Consider the following 18,664-nt stretch of genomic DNA (forward strand, 5'->3'; position numbering starts at 1 on the left):
GTCAATAATAATTGAATTTTATTGACTGTACGTATGCATTGTCATTGTTTATCACCATCGTTGTCATCATTATCATCAAGATAATGATAATAAATTTTGTACAATATTGGATGAACAAATCAAATAGGAAATTGTCACCCTTATTATCTAGTGAACAATTGTCAAGTCTCAATTATTGTTAGGGTTAGATTTGCATATATATGGTGATAGAAGACATCTTGATTTAAAACTATATCTCTTTAAATTTTAATCCTACTCTTAAAAATGTATTAGTGGTCCTCCTCTTAAGACACATTTTGTAAGGAAGATTCCATTTAGCAACTAATACAGGTTACATTTACCTAATACATTTACATCATATTTTTTGTAACAAATATTCTATATAGCAACTAACATTGTACATGTTACGTATTCCTAATACATTTAAATCATCCTTTTTGGAAGCTAGAAAACTTCAATAAATTGGAACCATTTGTATAATACAAACAAGGCAAGGCTTCATGTTTACATCATCCTCTTTGGGGATTCATTGTATTACATTTGCCTAATACATTTACATCATGTTTTTTGTAACAAATATTCTATATAGCAACTAACATTGTACATGTTACGTATGCCTAATACATTTACATCATCCTTTTTGGAAGCTAGAAAACTTCAATAAATTGGAACCGTTTGTATAATACAAACAAGGCTTCATGTTTGTATATATAATAAAGGAAAAAAATATTCCCACGACATCAAAGTGGGGATTTCTTCCCACACCTTCTGCCATGGCGTTCACAGCGGCAGTCTCTCTCCTTAAAGAAAATATGGACCTCCAATGAACAAATTCATTTATTCTCACACTCAATGGGTGGTGTCATTGGAAATCTCTGCCCATATAATAATGTCTTTCAGTGCAAAATAATATATCTACAAAATAAAAAACTAACAAAAATTAAGATGAAGAATTCTTGTTAAATTTATTTTTTATTTTTTATTAATTTGGAGAAAACTCTCTAAGCTTAAAGTGTATACTCTATCTCCTCACATGTATGATTATATTATTTTCTTAAATAAAACAAATAATGACTAAAAAAAAAAATGAAAGAGTTTGTAGTATAGTGCTTGCTCAAAGAACCTTCTCCCTCTAAAAATGAAATTTTAATAAAAGGGATTGATTGTCAAGTCGGTTGAGCCACTCACCAACCCAAATTGGATATAACTAACTGTCAAGAGCCTAATACTATACTGACCACCAAGTCCTCCAACCAGGACTATATTTTACATAGGCCTAGGCCACCCATCCATCTCCCACTCATGGCAAACCATTAAATTTCATTAAGTTAATGGGTTATAATAAGTGCCTTGGTAGAGAAAGGTTCAAATAAGATTGGTTCAGCCAAAAAAAAAAAACAAGTGAGAGTAGTTCCTAGCTTCCTTCCTACAAGAGGAGAAAGAAAAAAAATAAAAAAATAAAGAGAAAAAGAAGTTCCATCTATGCTTCTATAACATTTTATCATCCCACCTCAACTTGCCTTAAAAAAAAAAAGTATTCGATGAGAGAGGGGGGGGGGGTGAATGGATATAATAAATAAAAAATTAGGTGCAAAAAGCCCAGAAAGGGTAAAAAAAAAAAATAATAACAAATCCTAAGGGACAAAAACCGCGGAATAATATCCAACAAATCCTCAGGAAACAAGGATTTGTTAGATATGGAGGCATAGATTTATATTCTTACATGGACACCATACATAGTTGCATTTAGTGGTACTGTGTTTGACCCACCATATATCATTTGAACATGTGACCTCATCACCTAAGTATAATTATTTATGTGAGAAATGATTTTCCAAGAGTTTGGAAACCCTTCTCCCACCCCACCCCCTCCACCAAACTAAAGAAGAAAGGAACTATCTTTTCTTCTATCTTCTCTTTTGGTCCTCAAAGTGAAACTATGTTAATTAGTTCTATAACTTCTTATTCCCCACCTAAACCAAAATCAATATTCATCATAGAGTTGCACTAGACTGCCAAATGGAAATCTTAGAAAATGAATTATGAAAAAGGAGATAAGAATAAACCCTCTAGAGTGAAGGTGAAATGGAAAGGTAACCATGGATTGTTTAAAATTTGTTCATTAAAGTTCAATTTCAATTCAACCTAAACAAAAAGGGAAGTGATTGGAAAAAAAATAGTTTAAAGATTAACGAAAGGGAAAAGCTGGTTGTTACCTAGATAGTTTAAAAAGTGTTTTAATCTATTTTCAATTACCTGAAGTACCCACAATGTCATTAACATGAAAAAATCATAAAGTAATTTTAAAGATTAGTGGGTGAGTCCCACTTGTAATTCGTAGTCATACTATCCGGACTTAAATATAAGGATTGCGATAGCTACTTGGGTTGTGTGGTTGTTGCTCTAGTGTAGGGATCAACTAGGGGAAGCGTCACAAGCATTCAACCAGGGGGCAATTTGGCCTTTTCACCCCACTATGTCTAGGTGTAGGGATGCACGATCAATTAGGGATTTTTTTCGTATATCCACAATTTTTTTCAAGTGATGCAGAATAGTGCTTGCATGTCCTCAATCTAGAGACTAAATGAATAGATCGACAAGGTCCAACAGCTTATGATGAATTGATTAGAGATGAAAAAGCTTATGATGAATTGACTGGAGATGAAAACTTCTCAAAGAGTTGCCACCGACTACCATGGTGCTAAGAGATGATGTATTAGGTGATGTCTCATGCTTTTGGTTTACCTGATACTACCGCTCTTCGTTTGCCAAGTCATATGTATTAGTAGTATTTATCATATAACATGCGGGGTGCCTTAAGGCACAAGGTGACTATAGGGGAATCTCTACACTAATACACTCTATCGGCAACACACCAATCAACTAAACAAGCTATTGTTCTTTAATGATGAGGTAATCAATCTAACTCTCCCATCTATTTTCAAAAAACCTAAAAAAATTACTCCCTATTTTTTTGGCATCCATATGCAGCCCATAGTATAAAAGACGCAACGAAGCATTCTTAAACTCGTCGTCGGGATTTCCCCATCGGCTCGGGTCATCGCGAAGTTAGCAAACCAAAAAGACCAAAACAACCTCAGTTTTCACGAAATGACCAGAATATCCTCCTGGAGAGAATATGATAATAGCAAAGCTTAACCTGCCCAACCGGTTATAAAAAGACAAGAGTTACAGTTGCCACTGGGCCCGCAGGTGGGCACCATATCACATTTTTAACGGCTCTGGTTCTCTCTCTCCTTTTTGACTTTTTCACACTCTCTCTCTCTCTCTAACATACGCACAGAGAGCACAGAGAGGAGAAGGGCACAGCACCAGCAGAGGTCCACAGCTTAGCCCATAGGGAGTCGTGATTAGAAAGTGGGACCCATTAACAGCTCACCAACCTGACAATGTCACGTTTTACAATGCTGCTTTTCATTACTGCGGCGACATTATTAATCGGAAAAGAACAAATACTTAAACGAACCGTTACACGTGGCAAAACGGGGTTGGGTCCCACATGTTTTCTACCAATATGTAGTCTAGAAATCTGTTACCTTATAGACCCATAGACATAGAAAGGGGCCCACTGTCCCAGGTCCAATTGGTGGTCAGCACGTCGTCAGGACCTTGTGCTGACAACGCATGTTAAATGGTTGGTTAATAATACTGAATAGTATTTCTACACGCGCGGTGCAAATCTTCACGCCCTCCATCACGCGCCTGTCTGGAGCGTGTACGTTAGCAACCTGAGATAGTGGCTCCAGATCTATATTTCATGAGCAAATGTTAAAAAGATTGTATCTACCTATATTTTATTTGGTAAAACATATTTCTGATTTGTCAATCGTGATGTTCCGATTCTGGTTTTGGATGCCTTATGCTATGTTTGGGAACCAGGAAAAACGGTTGAAATCATCTGCAATTCTGATCTAGTACAATTCAGTGAAATACCACTTTCAGGGGTGACACGTGTATTGACACCAATGCAATGATCAAAATCTGGTACAACTAATAAAACTTTAAATCAGTGAAGAATCATTTAAATCAAATCTGAACCATTGCATTGGTATCAATACACGTGTCACCCCCCTGAAGGTGGTATTTCACGGAATTGTACCACATCCGAATTGCAGACGATTTTTTTCCCAAGAAAAGGGGAAAAAATGATGAGAGAAAAAAATATATAATTTAATTGTTATCTTATTGTATTTTTGTCTTATTATGTTTTTTTTTTGAAAAATATTTAAATTATTTAGGGCATGCATTATCTTGGTGTCGAGATTATTAAAAATCATAATTAAGGATTGAATCGATCCTATTGATTGGAATTGGTTCCAAAAACAGTAGAACTGACCTTGTGGAATTGGTTAGAATCTTTTTTTTTTCGTTCGAGGATAAAGTTTTTCTTCATTGGTAGAGAAAGAATAGTCCCCTCATAGCTAGGGGTTTAAAACACAATATTGTATTAAGTATCATTATTAGCTAGTCTTGATACTGATATTGAGCCAATATCATTCACTATGGCTAAATAAATAATTTCTTTTAATTTTGAATTAGTCCTATACATCCAATAATTACCAATATCGTAGTGATCAATATGGTATTCGATGCAGTGATTAAAATTCATGTTTATAGCTAATGATTTGGTCTAGAAATTAGACTTATATAAACTCCCACTTGCTAGTGTAGAAGATCGGAATAATCCTTTACTAGTTCAATCATACCATACCGATGGCACTAGTAAAGGGATTCCCCTTTCACTGTGAGTAGAGGAAAACTATTGTTTGATCCATATTTGAAACCAGTGGATTAAAAGCTAGTTAGATCAATTGATCTAAAATTCCCAATACTACCATTTGAAATGGAGGCTTTTATTATCCAAGCCAGTTTCAACTTTTTTTCCATTTCTCCTTAAATTCAAAAATTTTTTTTTCTATTTATTTCTTCACAACCAAACATAGTGTTAATAGAAATGACTCGTTATTTCACAATCCACAATTTTTCCATTTGCACAAAACCAATGAAATAACGTGAAGAAATAAGAAATCTTTCCAAGAAATTGTTTTGACCATAAAATAGTAAAGAGGCACATTATAAACAAATTGAATGTTACATGCACATCAATTTTTGGGAGAAGTCTCTTTAAGCAAGTGGCATAGGTTACCCCATAGTTTTCTATCTCCATTTCTCCTTTTAGCACCTTTTTTATTTTAATAGGATCTCTCCTTCTAACACATTCTCTCCTTCCTGCTTCTATTGAAAAACTATATTCTAGCCTGCTATCCTCATTCATTGGGGATTAAGCTCGTCTGTAACGCGCATTATAGGATACTGCAAATCCAAAGGCTAAGAGCCCTCAAACACACAACCCAAGGCATGGATGCACAGCCCAAGGTGCTCCCAACCCTAAGATCTACTCTATATTACACGACATAGGATCTCGATCCATTCGTTGGCTCCCCTAGCCAGTTGGCTCAAAGAACTCACTCCCTAAAATTTTAATCATAATCTTCAATGGTAGTGCCAACCTATGACCAAAATGTGCCCTGCATGTGTTCTTTTCCCCTTCACATCTTTTTTTTTTAATTCAAAAAAACAAAACAAAGATATTACATATTGATCAAAGTTCTAAAAGCTAAGTTCTCATATGAGATACTAGTTTACTATGTAAGTGACCTCACAAAATAGAAGAAATGCTCCCAGTTTAACTAGTTTGGTGACTTTGGTCCCATGGAAGCTTAGCATCATTTTTATTACTAGAAGTTTCTCCACTGGTTCTCTCTTGTCCATAGCCAGTCACTTTAGGATGTCTTAGTATTGAAATTAGTCACATTTTGAGTCTCAAGTTAGGACCACCAAATCAAGCTGGACAAAGGAACAAGATTTCCTTAAAAAAACTAAGTTCTAGGGCCCAAAAGATGCCCCCATAATACATTGGCCCAAAATTCTGTGGTCCTTCTAGAACTGTTTGCCTTGAAACCAATTCTAATTGATTAAAGCTAAACCCACCTCCAACCTCACAAAGGGAAAAATAATAATAGCAGTTGTGTACTTTTGTTAGCTACTTAAACTCAATAGGGATTTAAGTGGTTGTGTTGATGAAAGTATGAGTATAGGAAGGCACATGACCCATTTGGTGGGAGGGAACAAAGAATCTTTGTTCTTTTTTCCTTTTTTAAAATATAATTAATTATTAATTAGTGGGATTATTTATATATAATTACCTGTGTAAGTGTGTAACCCCACACACCACTCAGTGTTAATGGTAGTATTATAATTTTTACTATCCCATCTGAACCCTTAAAATGCCCAATGACAGCAAAAAGGTGAATGAAAAATTATAAACTATTAAGAGGTAAAGAAGATTGTGTAAGATTATGAGTTTTCTGCTTTATACTAACGAATTAGATTTTTCTTTTATTAATAATTATTTGAAGTATATGAAGGCTTGAGCACTATAAGTAAAGAATTTTCTTATTGATACTCTTAAAGTAATCAAATAATTTGTATTCCTTTATATATATATATATATATATATATATATATATATATATATAGAGAGAGAGAGAGAGAGAGAGAGAGAGAGAGAGAGAGAGAGAGAGAGTCTTAACACTTTCTAATGAAGGTAAAATCCTATCTTTGTGTGTATGTGTTCAAACAAAGTGTAAGAAAATAACATAATAGTCTATCATTTTTAATTTTTTTTTTTAATTTCTTTGTATTATCTTTGAGTTAAGATTTTTTTAGAATAAGAGAAAAGACAGTCAAAAAAAGGTTATATATTCTAAATACACTAAAAGATTGATATCATTCAAACTGTGTCCCAGTAAATAAAAGCCTTGAATAAGAGAGGAAGAGAAGCTTTATGGGGCAACGATATTTACATGCCCTTGTCATTTGTTCGGTTAGTTGTCAAAATGCCCTTTATTAGACTTATTATTGATTAAATCAAATGGAAAAAAAAAAAATACATAGTCAAAGATGATATCAAATGTTGATTTCAAATTAAAAAGAATAACTAATCTATATTAATGGCTTAATTTCCTTAAATCAAGAGTCAAGAAATCAAATTGATAGTAGAAATAATATTACAAATAATTGAACTTTTGTTAACCTCTTTTTTATTTTTATTTTATTTGAGAAAAAGAATATCACATAAGTGTTAAAATATGCATTCTCTCATATAATCTGAAAATAATTCTATTTGAGGTCATATTAGAATCAAGACCTAAACTATAGATGTTTTTCCTCATATGGATCTATCTCTCTAACGTATATAAAGTCAATATATAAGGTTAGCATGTAGATCAAATTTGGATGATTTATTTCCATTTCATGGCTTACTATTTAAAACTCATTTATTATTTTTTCCTCCTCCAATTGTAATTTTTTTAATACTAAACCATAAGATAAGTTTAATTGATATTTTCTACCATGATAAATATATTTTCTGCCATGGGAAAATTTTTTATAGAATAAAACATATTTTACCATTTTTAAGATGAATTTAAATAAAAAATAAAAAATATTCGTTTCCTTTCCATTCATTTCTTATTAAAAAAAAAATATATATGTCCTCGATGTTCGATGTGATGCATGCCAGTACAGGTGTTTACTTAAGAACCCTATTATGTTTTTTTCCGCTTGGAAGATAACAAGAATGTTAGGCCTTCTCACTTTTACCCTCTCTCGATATTGAGAAAAAGGTCGTCAAGTATAATATGGGTTGGTTATAGATTCCGAGTTGTGGAGAGTGGAGCCAGAGAGAGTGACAGAAGCATTGAGGAGCAACCAATGAAGAAGGCCATGACAGCTCGTCTTATTATCACAATAGACTTCAGACTGAAACTGAGACTGTGACTGAGACTGAGACCACCTCAAAGCTCCAAAGTCGCGAAGTGTGATGTGATGGGAGGAGCAGGAGATGGTGACTTCTGTGGTGTGACAGTCCATCTCCCCTATCAGAGCCAGTGGCTCAGTGAGTCCAGCTGTCAGTGACTCAGTGTTTTCTCAGAGCATTTCCCAGCTCCAATACTTCGTTCTCTGTGAACTGATTTCTCTCTCTCTCTCTCTCTCTCTGTCTCTCTTCCAGATTCCAGACTTCACTTCTCTCTAGTTGCATTCTTTGCTGTTCTGTTCTGCTGTTTTTTGAAATGCAAGAAGATAGGAAAGGAAGGAGAAAGAAAGAAGAATAATTAAAAAATTAAAAAAAAAAAAAAAAACTGCCAATCTGGTGTTTATCTATGCAAATGGAATGGAAGGTAACGTTGTCTTTTTACCATCATCTGAATCTGGGTGTACAACATCAGCTCGTAAGTCAATGATAAGATAGGTGAAAACATCGACCACATAGGGGTAGAGTGGTATTTACATACTCTTTGTGTCTTGACGTGGAGGGCACGACCAAGGACCATTCGTTTTTTAAAGACACATCAGGATTTGAAAAATAGGATTGGATTATGCTACAGTAGATCTCAATTCCGGCGGGTCACTCCTGTATGAATTCCTACGGTTTAGGGATTTTTCTACCGATGCTGGACTGACTTTAGGCCAATCTGAACCCCAATTCCTGTTTCTAAAACCCTGACCCCACCCGGGGGAAGGTGGGGTAGGAGAGTAGAAGTCAAGGGTTTGGAATCAGACACTCTATTTTGCATTGATGTTGATTTTTTTTTGAAAAATTTATCGCGTCACCCCAGAGAATGTCACAATGATAAAATCATCACCTTTGTTTCATTAAATTATTCTCAGACGCCCTATCGTCAGTCACTGTTAAGGAATATACTATAGTTGCTAACATCAACAATTATATTTTATTTTAAATACCAAAATACCCTTATGAAATAAGAAGTACCAAAAATACCTTTACCATACCCATTCCAAGACCTATTTCATCTTTCTCTCAAATCGCCATTGCTGGACCACCGGCATTGTTCATAGTACAGCAGCAGCAGCAGCATCAGCAATGGATGGCTACCCGTAGGACATCGCGGCGACAAGCAGGTTTGTTTCTTTTATTTGGTTTTTTAGGGTTTAGAATTGTTTGGTTGCAGGTTCTACTGATCCTCATGCTTTCCATTTTCAAAGTTGTTGTTTTGCTTGCTTTTGTGGTGAATCCGTATCTCTCCTTATGTTGAATCAAGGCCACAATTGGTAGTAAAACCAATCAAATCCTTGCGGTGAGAAGCTTGGGTTCTGATCTCTTATTTCTTGATTTTTCTCTAGAAGAATATCGAACCTGTTCGGACCTGTCCTAGCATGCAGTTAAGATTCAAGTTTCGTTTCTGTGATAGAAAATTCCTAGTCCATCAGGTTTTCTGGGAATCAAGGTAGCAATGGTTTGCTCTACATTTTGATTTTTCTGATTGAATGCTATAATCCTAGTCCAGTCATCACTTGCATTTTAGGATTCTGTTGAGTATGATTTCAATGGCAATATGAATTTTGAAACCTGATCTTCAAAAAATATCAGTCAATTATTCAAAATTGAGGTTTCATTCTCCATCAAGAAACTGTCAGATTCAGCTGATCCAACACTTGGATCTTGCTGATATTTTCAGCTTTTATTCTGGTCCCGAAAAGGACCCCTCGACCAGGATTATCTAGCTTTCTGATCTCTAGATCTTGCTTGTTGAATTTTTTTTCTTAAAGTTTAGAATCTCGCCGGTTACTATAAATCCATATAGAGATTAAGAGTGAGAGAAAGAGAGAGATACCTCATCGGTGATGAACGAACACCTTTTTCAGTCCTTCATCAACGATGGGAAGTTCATTGTTTCTCGGTGAAGGTAAGTATAATAGGTTAAAAAACGAATCGACAGGTTTTTTGGTATAATGGTTAAAACAAGAGTTTTTTAATAGTAAGGGTATAATGATCATTTTAACTCTACACTTAACATTGACTGACGATAAGGGGTTTGAGAATAATTTGGTGAAACAAAGGGGGTGGTTTTATGATTATGGCATTCTTCAGGGGATGGCACGGTAAATTTTCCTCTTTTTTTTTTTAACTCACCAAGAGAGGACTCTCTTGAGAATAAAGAAGAGATGGATTTTTTTGGTTTCATAGAGATAAAAGCTGCTAGAATTGACTTCCAATTCCTGAAGGCTCAAACAAATGGTTGATTGATTATAGGATCGGTTCTACCTGGCATTTCATTTTATTTTATTGCAAAAGAGAACTTCAATAAAGAGTACCAAAATGACTTCACGGTCTGAATACCACCTCTTCATTTACTAAACCAAGTTTTCATAGCTTCTTAATACAACCTCTTATTTTCTAATCAGCATGTTAGGATATAAATGATGCTCACTGATCGTGCAGCCTCTGCATCTAGACATAGACGGCAAATGCTGTATAGATAGGTCTAGGATTCACTTAACCACATGTCAAATTTCTGAATCTAATTAAAATTTAAACCACTAGTAATCCCTAAATTTTCAGAGCTTTATTTTGCCACCTGCCCACCTTGGCACCTTGGTGAACTCTATTTGGACTAAAACTCAACACATCCCGTGGACCTTGATGTCTACTTGTCCAAAATTTGGGACTAATCCGATACCATGTGATGGAAACTTGTGCCATCCTAACATACGCCGATCTACCACAGGATAGAAACTTAAACAACCCGACAAACTCCAATCTTCCACAACATGACAGAAACTTGGGTCGTCCCAAGCAACTTTTTTTTGCCCTTTTATTATAAAGGCCATTTAGACTGTGGAACTGGGAATGACTCATCAAATCAGTTATAATTTAATTAATGGTAACCTGATTGATTCTGCCAGTAGTCATGTTACCACTCCAAAGATTGGCACATTCGCTCCTGACAACTAAAATCTTCTCTTTCAAAATAACACTAGGGCAAGGGTTCTATAAGCCGCCTATGCCCTCTCACATCAAATATTTTATCCCTTTTTTCTCTTCAAAAAAAAAATTTAAAAAGTTATGTGAGGTGTAGGGAACCCCGGCAGTTCAGACACTTTTCCCTAACTAGGAATAAACAAATGAACATTTTTTTTTTTTTGAAGACAAATTATCATAAAGACTATATATATCGAAATCATAGCATTTGTTCAGCTTCATAACACCAACAGGGAAGACCTTCAAGAACACCATTTGACAGACATTAGCAACAACAACAGATTTCATTGTTAGCAAATTAAAAAAGAGAAGAAGAAGAAGGAAGACAACAACAGTTTTTCGGCAGATTATACATAGGGTGCAGGGAAGCAAGGAAATATGAATTTTCAGAACACAATCGACTTTAGAATCGAAATGAAAGACAATGGGGCACTTACGTTGTTATACACAAGCAGGAGATTTGCGGGTGGACAGGCGCACTAGAGTCACTTCACTTTAGTTCTTTCTCCATTCAATAGGGTGTGAGACAATCATTGTATGTAAACATGACACAATACAAAAGCAACAATGCCCTGAACCACCATCATGGGCATACAAACAGGTACAAGGTGATGATGTACAAAAATACTATAACCCCACCTCCCTCTCTGTTTTTTTTGATTTGGAACAGAAATCAGTGAAATGGGTTCACAGGCCATAAATAACAGCAGTATTTCATTACAAATGTGCAACAACAGACTGTAACATTAATCATGCAAAGTTAAACAATAACATAAAGTACTAGCCTTGCTCACCAAGAGAGTGGTCGCTTGGTTGGCCATCTGCCTTTGGTGACACATTGTACACATTCTTAAGCATGTGCTGGAACTTGCAAAGCATCAGCATCTGTGAAGGGTCACTACTTCCACCATTACTCTGTGATGCCCGAGAACTCTCCTGAAGCTTTATCTTCTCAAACAGATACTGCTTTTCGGCCTCTGCCTCATTCAATCGTTGTTTCAGATACCTGCTAGCATACTCCTCCTCTGCCTTCTCAGACTTTGCAAGGGCAATCCTTTGAAGCCTCTCAGCCTCTCGTCTTGCTTCACTGGCCTTAAGTTGAAACATGTCAGCCTCAGCCTGCTTCAGCCTCACTATACTCTCCAGCTCATCAATCTGCTGCTTCTTACGCTGCCTGTCCATCTTTAGGTCTTCCACTTCCCTGGCCTTATCCTCAAGTTCCCGGTCACAAGCCTCCAGAGCCAGACGGGCCTTTTTGAACATCCGCAGCTTCTCCTCAGCCACCATTTCCATCTTTCTTATGGCTTCCTGAACCACTTCCGCAATTCGGTTGCATGCCTCTTGTGGGGCTATCAGACGTCCCCCTCCTTCCTCAAATTCAAGATTCTTTGTTGGGTCCACCTCAATCTCTGCAGGAGGATGAAAGAGAGGTCAGAGAAATCCAAAAACGTGAAAGAAAAGTAACATTGCTTTATTCAATGGCAAAGAACTGAAGTTTTGTTTTGACCACAATCCAGTATAAAATTTATTGGGCTTCAAATACAAAAACTAGTTTCGCAGTGGCCCAAGCAGGCTCAGATTGGAAAATCAAAAAAATACTGCAACAGTATGATAAATAAGACCAGTGCACAGGATCTTACAACCTTTGGATAGGAAAGTGACAACAGAATGGTTCAAACTCAAGGAAGGTTGAAAACAGCCCTACCTGAAACATATCCAAGATTTGAAGCAGGTTGACATCAGTAACTAAATACGTAGGCTGTGTTTGGGTCTTGGGGAAAAGTAGATAGCTAAAAAGAAGCAAATGGAAATCAGAAAACTTCACCGTGCTGCAGGTAATGTGGGTCATTTAATGCCATGGGAAAGCACACATTTGAAAGTCGAGCTTTGAGCTTTCCGCTTTCCTTGCAAAACCACCCCCTCCCCCCCAAAAAAAAAAAAAAAAAAAAAAAAAGAAGAAAAGAAAAGAAGGGTGCCGTGATCGGCACCCTTATCATCTGCTCAATGGTCAATTCCCATCTGTCTCAGGCCACAGGATCACAGAATGGTAAGTAGAATTGGCTTCTTGAAAAAGAGTACTGATTTCCTGTGCAACTCAGAGTCTCCCATAAAATTCCATTTTAAAAGAATTGGGAATTTGAGCTTGCAGGACCTGGCGGCTGAGCTATCTATCACAGCCCAAAATGATTTTCCAAGAGAATGAGATTTTAGGGAATATAACCTTATCAAGTTTTTTGGAGAAGAAAAAATAGAAGAGAAAGGAGGGCATTTCAAAAAATCCAAACAAAGAGAAGAGGTTGGTATACCAGGATTTTCTGCAACAAAAGCAGTTACGGCAGTAAGAGTGAAGCAAAAGCTCGCTGAACCAATAGAGAAAGAACAGAGAGAACAAGGTGAAGCCGGATACCCTTAATCTTTCTAGTACGGCCTCATGTCTTTCTGTCTCCGACCTCTTCACTGAATGTTGATCCTCCTGCTACTCCCCAGACGTCTAGAAGAACTCAGTCATTGGCTCTATCAAACAAAAATATGCAGACAGCGAGCCTTGAAAAATTTGAGATTGAAATGTAAGTTAAGGCATTCTCCTCCCTCTTAAAATAGCTTCCCATGGGCTATGTTGCCACCAAACAAATCAACATCAGGGAAAATATTCATTTTTCCTCATTTAACTATGCACAATATGTGAGGCCCACAGCATGCTTTACTATCCCACTTTTCCCCAACAACCAAACACAGCCTTAGGGAAAGAGGCAGGTTCATGAGGAAAGCAAAACCAGGTCAGGACATGTCCATATTTGAACCAAACCTATCAGGAATTTATACCAGTTATCGGCTAGCTCTCCCAATAATACTGGGGAGGGGTCTAGGAAGTTGGTGGTCAGGTCAATAATTGTCACCCTAACTTGAAGAGTTCTGTTGAGAACGCCATGCGAGATAAGTGAAAAAACATCTTATCTCACTTGACCATCTCAAGTGTTTCCGATCAAGCAAAAATTTTCCTGCCAAACAGAAGGTGGAACCCAAATGGATCCCTTGTAAATGACAAAGCGAACAGATAAAATGACGACTCAATAACTTAACAAACATTGGCAGACAAATCCTAGGAGACATTTGGTAACAACAGAAGTGGATCTGATTATTAAAATAATAATGCATATAGATCAGGTGATGGAAAGGATCCAATGGATCTGATTTGCCTGTGATTGATGGACCAAAAAAGGATCTAAGGCGAAATTTAGGAAGAATTTTCAGATCGGATGATTAAGTTTGTCCAGATCTGATCTTAGATCTAGCGTTCAGATTTGGATTTACTATATTTGAAAATCAAGAATTAATTAAAGAAAACAAATAGCTTAAGATATACGAGATCAATGATGTAACAGATGATGATATCGATTAAAAAGGAGGGGGGGGGGGAGAGAAAGATGTTAATTGGAAAATGAGAAAGAATGTAGGAAAGAAAATAGAAAACAAGAAGAAGATACCATAGAGAAGAGATATGAAGAGGAAACAGAAGTGAGAGAAGAACTAACAGTTGGGTGGGGGGAGGAGAGAGGGAGAGAGGGAGAGAGAGAGAGAGAGAGAGAGAGAGAGAGAGAGAGAGAGAGAGAGAGAGAAGAAACCAATTTCAGCAACAGCCACCACCAAATCAAAATTATCCACTACTAAGCTCAACTGTTGGGGGCTGGTTGTATATTTGTAGAAGAAAAAAAATCCCAAGGAAAACAAATTATCCATCTAATAAGGACTCTACACAGCTAGTTTATCTTCCAAGTAAATGACTGAAACAATGAAACCAACTTAGACTGACATTTCCTAAACAACTATGAAACCTGTATTCTTGATATGGGACCCAGACCTAAATGAATAATTAATAAAATCCTAATTATCGTGCACCTCCCCCAACCCCCCCCCCCCCCTTTTTTTATGCCCTAAGTTTTGGACTTTATATTTTACCTCATTGCAGTTAAACAGAACAAAAACTAAAGCCCAAACCAATTTATCATCCAACCATGCCTATTTTGAGAATGGGACTTCATTAAAAGGTAAGTTTAATTAGGAGATGTTTATCAGCATAATCTTCTACAAAATAATTTCAACAAAGACATGGGACATTAGATTTTCCGGAGCCAATAAATACCAATGCAGACCAATTTTGAGGTGAGATATTAGCACCCCAGCCACAATAAGAAAATTATCTGAATCAAAGCATAATATCGTAGTTTAACTTACAATAGACTAAACAAGAGATCAAAGATTTCCAATCCTTCCGTCTAGCAGAACACATTCTAATTAAAACCACTTCTGAGATTACATTGCCAATAAACTTCAAATTGAAACCACTACTGAGATTACACTGCCAATAAAATTCAAATTGAAACCACTACTGAAATTACACTGCCATCAAATATGACATCCAAAGAATTAGAAATTCCCCAAAAAATTTAGGTAGTTGACCAAATTCAGTTAAATAAATAGTTAAATCAGACCATTTTAGCTGAATGATCAATTTATCAGTCAAACAACTTCCCTTTCATGAAGAAAACTACTAATAACCACCACTCCTGACGATAACATACCACGCTAATGACAACACACAATTATCCCCAATGCTCAACTGAAAATCCAATCATACTTGACAACACTATATTCAAATCATAAACGTTCCATAACCATATCACTTCATCATCACATCCTCTAGCTGGTCAGATCTTTCATGGTGGCTGATCTAGCTCCAATTTCCATCAAATCACTCGTAAATGACATTATACATTCATCTTTGCAAATAACTCTTAATGTTCAACCCACATCCTCAAGTTCATGATGCCTTGTACCTACTAAATATGTATCTTTAACACAACTAATGCATGTACCGATAACCAAAATATAAACATTCTTAAAAGAAGGGAAGGGGAAATGACAGCACAGACAAACTAAAATGGTGTTTCTGACATCATTACAAGTAAAACAGGATAGCTTTGAAGAAACAAATATGAAAATAATCTTCTATGACTATACAATCCCTTTAATGATACTCTAGGAGCACACGACAACCTACGGGCATATATGTCCCTGCCAGACAGATAATAGTTCCAACAGAGACAAGGAAGAAACTAATCTTGTCATCCTAAAAAAGGCAACATCCAATTCCTCCTAGGACAAAATGACAATCAAGAATTCAAGATATAGTTCCCGAATCTCCAGGACCATTATTTCTCAAGGTGATTAGCTTCATTACATAAATGAGAGAATGAGCTATAGCAAGCCCTGGGAAAAAAATTTCATAGCAGAGCAAGAAGAAAATATGTACCTTGGAAAAAAATCAACATTATTTTGCAGGCTGACGACTCTGGAACTCCATTTCTCATCTTCTCCATGAGATCCTCACACTTCCAGAAAAGCTTCCTTCCTTTGGGATCCTCACTTCCACGGAAAATCCTACTAACATAATCTAATTCCCTCATCAAAGATTCACGATCCCAGCCCGGTGCACAATGTTGGAACACATCTTTGACCCACCCCAACAACTCAGATGTCTTCTTGCAAGCTTGACACTTGAAAAGCATCTCAGAGGGCCCGGTACCACTCTTAACACATGGGCCCATACCAATTTGTCCATCACGAATTGCACAATCTGTGTGAGTCCAATGAGAACACAAGTCGCAACCAATCCAACGACATGTATTCACCTCAAAATCAAACTTGTTGCAAATAGCACACATACAAAGATTGCAGAAACCATTTCTATTGCTGCATATTTCACAGGTACAATCTTCTGCTGGAAGCTGACTTTGACATGCAATGTTTCTGCACTTCTTGTACATGAAAACCTCAATAAGAGAAGTCTGCGACAGACTGATATTTGGATGCAGAAATGCCTGAATTCCTGTGTTTATCGCAACAAGAATTTCTAGCTGTACTCGATGTGCCCTGATGAGAGTCTTAAATGTCAAATCAGTCCTACCCTGAACAAGCTTTTGCAGAAACAAAAACTCCTCCCTATGCTGAGAACCACCGGTTCCCTCAAGAATTACACGAAGTTCACTCTTAAGCTCTTCTAGAAGCTCATCAGGCAACAGAAGCATTCGTTCAGAGACAACATCAACTCTTTCTCTAGCTATATCACGGAGAGACATTTTGTCTGAACTAGATACCCGTCGAATGACTGACTGTTCAGGGCAATCATTCTCTCCTTCTTTCTCCTTCTGCAGCTTTTTCCCCATAACAGTATCACAGGCAGGCCAGGTTTCACGTGAACTGGCACTCTCTGAGGGCGAATCCCGGACCTGCTCTGAATTTGACCCAGGTTCTTGAAGATCAGGAGACCCACAGGCATCCGATGACACTAGAGATAGGGATGTCTGCAACCCTCCAGACCGTGGTTGCTGACGTGGAGGTAGCATTTTCGAATGCTGCTGGAAGTTGGCACCAGAAGATGTTCCCATTAAACAAACGTCCCACTTAAATCAGAAAACTGCAACAGAAGTTCACCTCACGATCATTCTAATTCTGCTTCATAATCACCAATTACTTCAAAGTTCAAAGAACAATGCATATTGTGAAAATCTCAAAATAATACTCCATTAAAGGAAATAGCCAAAACATACACAAATAAAGTAAACTGGCAACTTCGAGAATATACCAATCAACCGGGAGGGATGGAAGAGGAGGAGGGGGGGGGAGAACAACTTTCAATTCTCTAAAGAGTACAAAATCAAGTTCAACTAGCTTCATTCGATCCTTTAATCACAGCAAAAAAAAGAAAAATGAGATCTTCATAGCCAGCTCCAATTTCCACGCACAATAGTTCACAAAACCATAACCAAATCAGTAGGCATCAAACTAATAGTATACCTTACAACGATAGCAAGTAGTAACCTGTCTCCATCCCAAGATCGAAAAGGGAAAGGGATTAGTGTTCCATTTAAGCACATCCTAACATTAATCAAACTCTGATGACCAAAATAAATGATCACCAAAATTGGAACCCTAGAAGCCAAAGATTGTAAACGAAGAAACAGGATTACTCGCTCAATTAACACAATTACTCACCGCAAAATTTCAGCAAACATAGACGCACTAATCGATCGAAGTAGCATCAAAGCTGAAATCGAATCCTACTGAAGGGAAATAGAGGGAGAATCGATTTTTAACTTCCCTCTTTCCCCTTCAGACGAGAGGAAATCTCCGACCACCCAAAACCCTAGTCCACCTCGATCACCAAGGACATGACTGAAGAAAACCGAGAAACCGGCATTGCGCATTCAACTCTTGCTTCTATGGGAAGAAGAAAAAACGAAAAATTACTGTCCCGTCCGGTCGCCTACCGGGTTGACCAGCCATCGACCACGTTCTTCTTCGTTGCGTGCTTTGTGCTGACCTGTCACCCTTTTTGGGCCCCTGGTTGGGGAAAATAATCCTCTGTTTTTCTCATCTTTGTTTTTCCTTGTTTTGCTACCTGCATAATGCGATACGTGGATAACTTTAAGACCAAAGCACCGGATGTAATAATCCTCACCCAATCTTGACCGTTGGTCTCCTTATTGTCCACGTGTCGCGTTCTGCATGTAGCAAAACAAGGAAAAACATGGATGAGAAAAACAGAGGATTTTGATCCCCTGGTTCTTGAGACTGGTGACTGTCAGAAATCGGAATCGCTTTTCGGGTCGGATCCAACCGGATGATCCATTAGTGCCAAGTAGGCAAGTAAAGTCTCCTTCCGTTACGCTATGTTTGGTTGTTAAGAGAATAAAATAAAATAAAAAAATAAATGAAATGGCGAGAAAAAAAAAAGTA

The 18,664-nt window shown here is 37.0% G+C and overlaps 1 protein-coding gene across 4 annotated transcripts; it reads right to left on the reverse strand.

Moving 5' to 3' along the window:
• Window positions 1–11,347: 11,347 nt before the first annotated feature.
• Window positions 11,348–18,122, reverse strand: LOC122066467 (OBERON-like protein). 4 transcript variants are annotated; one of them, XM_042630294.1, is made up of 4 exons: window positions 17,921–18,122; window positions 17,723–17,746; window positions 16,179–17,342; window positions 11,348–12,276 (listed from the first exon to the last, which is right to left on the reverse strand). In XM_042630294.1, the coding sequence occupies exons 3-4, from the start codon at window positions 17,311–17,313 to the stop codon at window positions 11,648–11,650; spliced, it is 1,764 nt and encodes a 587-aa protein (XP_042486228.1). In that variant the 5' UTR covers window positions 17,314–17,342; window positions 17,723–17,746; window positions 17,921–18,122; the 3' UTR covers window positions 11,348–11,647. The 4 variants fall into 4 exon arrangements, with proteins under 4 accessions (XP_042486228.1, XP_042486218.1, XP_042486211.1 ...); XM_042630284.1 differs by having other exon boundaries at window positions 16,179–17,398; XM_042630277.1 differs by lacking the exon at window positions 17,723–17,746.
• Window positions 18,123–18,664: the final 542 nt, after the last annotated feature.

Source organism: Macadamia integrifolia, chromosome 2 (genome assembly GCF_013358625.1).
Source record: "Macadamia integrifolia cultivar HAES 741 chromosome 2, SCU_Mint_v3, whole genome shotgun sequence".
In the NCBI taxonomy this organism is placed as follows: Eukaryota; Viridiplantae; Streptophyta; class Magnoliopsida; order Proteales; family Proteaceae; genus Macadamia; species Macadamia integrifolia.

Coding starts and splice junctions, on each gene's coding strand:
- LOC122066467 (XM_042630277.1), bottom strand. CDS start 17,313: ATGGGAACATCTTCTGGTGCCAACTTCCAGCAGCATTCGAAAATGCTA. Junction 12,277..16,178: donor AATGTTGATTTTTTTCCAAG/GTACATATTTTC, acceptor ATCCTCCTGCAG/AGATTGAGGTGGACCCAACA.